The following is a 6,666-nucleotide window of genomic DNA, read 5'->3' as shown; positions in this document are numbered from 1 at the left end:
TTGCAGTGAGCTGAGATTGTGCCACTGCACTCCAGCCTGGGCGACAGAGTGAGATTCCATCTCAAAAACAAAAACAAACAAATAAAAATTACAAAAATTAGCTGGGCATGATGGCACACGCTTGTAGTCTCAGCTACTTGGGAGGCTGAGGTGAGGGGATGGCTTGAACCCTGGAGGCTGAGGCTGCAGTGAGCCGTGATTGCACCACTGCCCTCCAGCCTGGATGACAGAATGAGACCATGTCTCAAAGAAAACCATTAAAATAAACTAAAAAATAAAATTTCTGCAATACACACGACAGCCCCCACAGCAAAGCAGCATCCAGTCGCTCATGCCAGTGATGCCCAAATGGAGAACAATCCATGCTCCGAGAGGCGGTGGGGTCTGGTTTGGTTCACTGCCACCTCCCAGTGTCATGTAGAACAGCGCCAGGCCACAGAAAGCACGGGTCCAAGAGACAGTGCTGCAGCGTCATGGGGGAGAACAGTGTTGTGATGAAGATCCCAGCTCCCTTGCAGGCGCCTGGGTTCGTGTCTGAGCTCTGAAGAACGCGGGCCATAATTAGTTATTGAATGATTACAGATCAACATGGGCAGGGTTAAGGTCCTCGGCCTTCCCCCTTGTAGAACGTGGGGTGGTGAGATCTGTCTCCTGTTACCCAGGGGCTCGCTTCCTGTTGCTGTTACTTGGTTCCATAGGCAGCCCCTGGGGTGCTGACAGGTGTTCTGTGAGAAAGGCGATGAGAGGGGGATGTGCAGTTAGGGAAAAAGCAGCCTCTTTCCTCCAGGGCCTTTTGGTAGCTCTCCTGTGGCTGTGAGCCCTGGCCCCAGACAGGAGGGGCTCTGTGGCTACACTTCCCATCTCGCCTGGCCACAGAAGCTGTCTAGGCAACTGTTCGAGGACACGCGGGTGGAGAGGGGCCCGTGTGGGGCAGTACCGTTTCTGGGGAGACCCAGCCTCTCTTTGGGGTCTTCTCTTCCTGCAGGTGGAAAGTCATGTCCCTTGGCCCATGTTCGGCCAGCTGTGGCCTTGGCACTGCTAGGCGCTCGGTGGCCTGTGTGCAGCTCGACCAAGGCCAGGACGTGCAGGTGGACGAGGCGGCCTGTGCGGCACTGGTGCGGCCCCAGGCCAGCGTCCCCTGTCTCATTGCTGACTGCACCTACCGCTGGTATGTCGGCACCTGGACGGAGGTGAGCACAGCGGGCGCTTGGGATCCCTGTGGGGCTGGGGCGGGCATCAGCTATGGCTGCTTATGTGTGAGGGAGTCTAGGGGGCATTGGTTCATTGTGTCCCCAGAAAGGAAGGAGAGAGCTGGGTCTGTTGGTGAGGGGGCACCTAGAGGCAGATACACAGAAGGCCTAGAGACCTGTGGGCAGCTAGGACTTAAGAGGCTCTTAGGTTTGGGGACACTGGAAGATGAACAGCAGGCCACCCAGCTCTATACAGATAAGGGAATGCCAGCTGTGCCACGCACCTGGCAGGGCAGGAAAGACAATGGTAAATGGGGCTCAGGCTGCCCCTGGAGGGGCTCGCTCATGGTGTGGAGGGCGCAGGGGCACAGCAGACAGAGACGAGCCGCAGCCCCACAGGCCTGCTTGCTCTAAGGCTTGGAGAGAGAGAGAGGCCATGAGGATGACAGGGACCCAGGCTTGAATTCTGGCTCCTCCCACCTACATGACCTGTGCTGGGTGCCTTCTCTGAACCTCAATTTTCTCATCTGTGGAATGGAGACACTTACCTGCCTCCCAGCTTGTACAAAGATTATATTGGATCACTCCTGGCCTGTAGTTACCACTTCCTTGTCACTTTCTGGCCAGGGTCAGCTGTGACTCCTCCTCCCCTCTCTTGGCAGTGCTCTGTTTCCTGTGGGGATGGCATCCAGCGCCGGCATGACACCTGCCTCGGACCCCAGGCCCAGGCACCTGTGCCGGCTGATTTCTGCCAGCACTTGCCCAAGCCAGTGACTGTGCGTGGCTGCTGGGCTGGGCCCTGTGTGGGACAGGGGACGCCCAACCTGATACCTCACGAAGAAGCCACTGCTCCAGGACAGACCACAGCCACCCCTGCTGGTGCCTCCCTGGAGTGGTCCCAGGCCCCGGCCCTGCTCTTCTCCCCGGCTCCCCAGCCTCGGCGGCTCCTGCCCGGGCCCCAGGAAAGCTCGGCGCAGTCCAGTTACGTCCTGTCCTCCTTCCTGTCGGGCAGCTGCTGTAGGAGGGGTGGGCAAAGGCGTCTCCCTCTGGGAAGGACTGGCACAAGAGCTTGGTCCCTGGGATGTGTGCCTGGGAGGCCAGGATCAGGGCTGGACCTCTTCCTCCCTGGCAAAGCAAAACCTCCCTTTTACTACTATTAAGGGGAAGTAACTTGAAGCTAGGAACCCAGCTTGTGAGCCCCCTAGCCTCTGGGCTGCTCTGCATGTGCCCCTGCTTGCTGGAGCATCTGGAAGCAGCCCTGTGCCCTGAGGGTGATGCTTTGACCTACCTAACCCCCGTCCCTGTCCTGAGAAGGCTTCCAGCTGGGCCTTGGGGGACAGGATCCACCCCTACCTCCTGGTCTCCTTCCTCAGCTTGGAAACCCCGGAGCCTGCCCTGCTGGAAATCCCGGAAGTACTGCTCACCTGTCTCCTGCTCCCTTTTCAGGTGCCTGTGGCAGGCAGCACCTTGAGCCAACAGGAACCATTGACATGCGAGGACCAGGGCAGGCAGACTGTGCAGTGGCCATTGGGCGGCCCCTCGGGGAGGTGGTGACCCTCCGCATCCTTGAGAGTTCTCTCAACTGCAGTGCGGGTATGTCTAGGGCCCTGCAAGCGATGCTGCCAGTTATGGCCCCTGCCAGGAGCCAGCACAACGCTGCATGCCCCGTTCCTGGCAAGAGCCCCATGTACATTCCCAACTTTAGTTTGCATTCCATCTCATGACTGGGGAGTGATGATCTGCATTTTACAGATGAGGAAACTGAGGCTAAGAGACATTAAGTGACGTGCTCAGTTACTTAGAGTCACACAGCCAGCGGTGGGAGAGGCGGGACTTGAACTCGGCTCAGTCTACCCCGGAGCCACTCCTCTGCTGACCAGGCATGGTAGTGCTGGACCCTCACTGCCCTGCCGCTTCCTAGGGGACATGTTGTTGCTTTGGGGCCGGCTCACCTGGAGGAAGATGTGCAGGAAGCTATTGGGCATGACTTTCAGCTCTAAGACCAACACGCTGGTGGTGAGGCAGCGCTGCAGGCAGCCGGGAGCCGGGGTGCTGCTGCGGTATGGGAGCCAGCTTGCTCCTGAAACCTTCTACAGAGGTATGGCCAGGCCTTCTCCACCTCCCCTGGGTGCTCCGGTCCTGGCAGGGAGGCTGGGTGGGTGCTGCTGGGGATGGGGCCAGTCCCAGGGGGGTAGTGGGAAGATACAGAGGGAGCTGACTGAGATGGAAGGAGCTGGGCTTGGCCAGTGTCAGCCTGTACATGCCAGGGAGAGGTCGCAGGATGAGTGCTACATCCCTCCTCTTTGGGACTGTGCAGCAAGATGGATGGATGTGGGATGTGGTCCACATCCTCAGTCAGTCCCTCAGGCCTCTGCCCCACCCCCACCCACCCCGCCCCCAACCCTCCAGCCTTTCAAGGCCCTTTAGGGTTTTTGTGAGAGCCACTGTCCCTCAGCCCTGTTCTAGTGCACTGGTGTGAGCACACATGCTTGTACATGCGTGTGCACCCACAAGCACACCTCAGACAGAGGATGCCACCTCAGGGACCCCTGCCTTGCCCATGGCCCCCTAGATGCCCTCTGATAGCCCTCTCGGTTGTCCTGGGGCACTTGCCCTCTCCCAGCAGTCCGAGCTGGCCAAAGTCGGCTTCCCTAGCCGGTTCCAGAGGTTCCTCGGCTCCCCCAGGTGTCAGGGGCTTAGCGGCAGTGGGCTTAGCCTCTGCAGAGACCTAGTGCGCCTCCTCCTTGCCCTAACACCTGCCTGAGCAGAGAGCTGTGTATGTGCCTCAGCGCACAGGTGCTGCTGGGTCCTGCCAAAAGGCCATGAGCCCACTGTCACCATTCACATTGCTTCTTACTTCCCGGCCCAGCCCCACCCACACAGGCACTTGCCTTGAAAGAGGTGCAGGAGGTACAGGCAGGTGGCAGCTCCAGTGAGCTCCGAGGAACAGCAGTGGCTGCCATGGGTGGAGCCTATCCTTGGTGCCAGGTTCAGTGTGAAACACTCTTGCACATGTGACATCATTGAGTCCGAAAGACCACTCTGCTCAGTGCATGCCATTGTTTCCTTCAGTTGCAGAGGAGGGAACCAGAGCCCAGAACATTTAGCCTTTGCCCAAAGTCACTGGGCCAAGAAGTGGTAGAGGTGGGGTTCAGCAGGGTTTGCCTGGGAACCCCAATTTTGACCACAGTGCCATGCTGCCCTGCACTGCTTCCCGGCTGTGAGTTGCTCTGGCCTGTGGCATCAGTGGTCTGTCTGGGTTTCTATGTCCCACTTGCTCCCCCTGCAGAATGTGACATGCAGCTCTTTGGGCCCTGGGGTGAAATCGTGAGTCCCTCGCTGAGTCCAGCCACGAGTAAGGCAGGGGGCTGCCGGCTCTTCATTAATGTGGCTCCGCACGCCCGGATTGCCGTCCATGCCCTGGTCACCGACGTGGACAATGGGACCAAGGGAGCCAATGCCAGCTACATCTCGGTGAGGCCCAGCATGGGGACTTGTGCTGTGATTCTGGACAGCTTTCCCTAGCGGGGGCAGGAGTAGGGGACCCCCTTCAGTTTATTTCAGACTCAAACCCTCCAAATCATTAGTGAAAGAATGGGAGAAGAGTGCTTCCTCCACATATTCACCAAGAAATGTTTTTTGAGCTACCTACAAGAGTGAAATAGTGGCTCACACCTGTAATCCCAGCACTTTGGGAGGCCGAGGAGGGCAGATCACTTGAGGTCAGGAGTTCGAGACCAGCCTGGCCAACATGATGAAACCCTGTCTCTACTAAAAATACAAAAAGTAGCCAGGCGTGGTGGCGTGTGCTTGTAATCCTAGCTACTGGGGAGGCTTAGGCACAAGAATCACTTGAACCCAGGAGGTGGAGGTTGCAGTGAACCCAGATCGCACCACTGCACTCCAGCCTGGGCAACAGAGTGAGACTTTGTCTCAAAAAAGAAGAAAAAAAAAAAGCAAAATGATAAAGAATGGTAAAGACCTTTCTGATGTAGACTGACAGCTAACCCAGGACTGAAGCATAATTTTACAGTCTGATATGACTTGGACAGAGGAGCACCCTGCACCCTCCCCAAGGTTTCCTGTGTCCTGGGAGAACTGTGTTCTGCAGGGTATCAGCTTTCCCAGACGAGGCAGCCTGGCCCTGCTCTGGCACCCTGACTCTGTGTCCTCGGGGAAGTGATGTAACTTCCCTGGAGCTCAGTTTTCGGGGTAGAGTAACAGCGTACTCCTAGGAGGGCTTTGTAAGCATTAAATGTGATCCGGAATCTGTGAGCCCCTGCACATTAAGGGCTAATTAATGTGAGTGCTAATTATCACTTATGGCCGGTCCTTCTGGGCTGCCCCTTTTCTCTCAGATCCGGGACATCCACAGCTTGAGGACCACAACATTCCATGGGCAGCAGGTGCTCTACTGGGAGTCAGAGAGCAGCCAGGCTGAGATGGAGTTCAGCGAGGACTTCCTTAAGGCTCAGGCCAGCCTGCGGGGCCAGTACTGGACCCTCCAATCATGGGTACCGGAGGGGCAGGACCCTCAGTCCTGGAAGGGAAAGGAAGGGACCTGACGGTCAATGAACATTTGTTACGTGTCTGGCCAGCCCTGGAGGGTTGACCTCTGGTCTCAGTGCTTTCCAATTCGAACTTTTTCCAATCTTAGGTATCTACTTTAGAGTCTTCTCCAATGTCCAAAAGGCTAGGGGGTTGGAGGTGGGGATTCTGGAAGGGAAAGGCAGCCCCCATTTCCTCGGGTACCAATAAATAAAACATGCAGAGTGACCGGCGGTTTTTTCTTCTAAGCTGTCCAGACCTGGCTTGAAAACCCATCCCATGGCAAGGCAGGGATTCGCTGGCCCCGCTTGGCTCTATCTTGATCTGCGCAACCCGCTGGACATCCCTAGTTATCTTCTTCCTATCCAGGAAGAAAAGCCAATCAGGATTCCACTCCGAGGCTGGCGCATTTGCCAGCTCCCTGCGAAGCCCCACCCTTGTGTCCTGGTGTGAGGGTCTGACCCCTAAGGTGTCCGCGCGCCGCCAAACCCCGCCCCCTATGCTAATGAGTGCCCGCCTCCTTCAGGAGCAAGTCTCCGCAAACTGCGGGCCTCCGCCCCCTGTGCTAATGACGCCCGCCCCCCTCGGGCGCACCCCTCCGATGCCTGCGAGCCCCGCCCCGTATGCTAACGAGCTCCCCGCCGCCGCGCAGCACCTCGCCGCAGCCTGCGGGTCCCGCGCCCTACAATAATGAGCACCTGCCACCCCTCGAGCTCACCTAGCCGCGGCCTGAGGGTCTCGCTCCCTATGCTAATGAGCACCCGCCTCCCCTCGGGCACACCTCGCCGCAGCCTGAAAGCCCCGCCCCCTATGCTAATATGCTCCCTTTCCCACAAGGCAGCGCGCCGGTTCGGACGCGGCCGGCTACCGAGCCCTTTGTGAGGGCTGTGAGCTGCGCCTGACGGCGGCACCATGAGCGGCTCAGGTG

The 6,666-nt window shown here is 58.1% G+C and overlaps 1 protein-coding gene across 1 annotated transcript in view; it reads left to right on the top strand.

Moving 5' to 3' along the window:
* The window catches only part of ADAMTS13 (ADAM metallopeptidase with thrombospondin type 1 motif, 13), a 41,512-nt gene extending 35,551 nt beyond the window's left edge, over positions 1 to 5,961 (top strand). Inside the window, 6 exon segments of the mRNA XM_011965553.1 lie at positions 986 to 1,190; positions 1,853 to 2,171; positions 2,637 to 2,783; positions 3,112 to 3,288; positions 4,480 to 4,664; positions 5,549 to 5,961. Coding sequence (XP_011820943.1) covers positions 986 to 1,190; positions 1,853 to 2,171; positions 2,637 to 2,783; positions 3,112 to 3,288; positions 4,480 to 4,664; positions 5,549 to 5,755 — 1,240 coding nt within the window. The 3' untranslated portion in view covers positions 5,756 to 5,961.
* Positions 5,962 to 6,666: the final 705 nt, after the last annotated feature.

This window comes from Mandrillus leucophaeus, unplaced genomic scaffold, assembly GCF_000951045.1.
Source record: "Mandrillus leucophaeus isolate KB7577 unplaced genomic scaffold, Mleu.le_1.0 Scaffold1183, whole genome shotgun sequence".
NCBI lineage: Eukaryota > Metazoa > Chordata > Mammalia > Primates > Cercopithecidae > Mandrillus > Mandrillus leucophaeus.
This window is presented reverse-complemented; position numbering and strand designations above follow the sequence as displayed.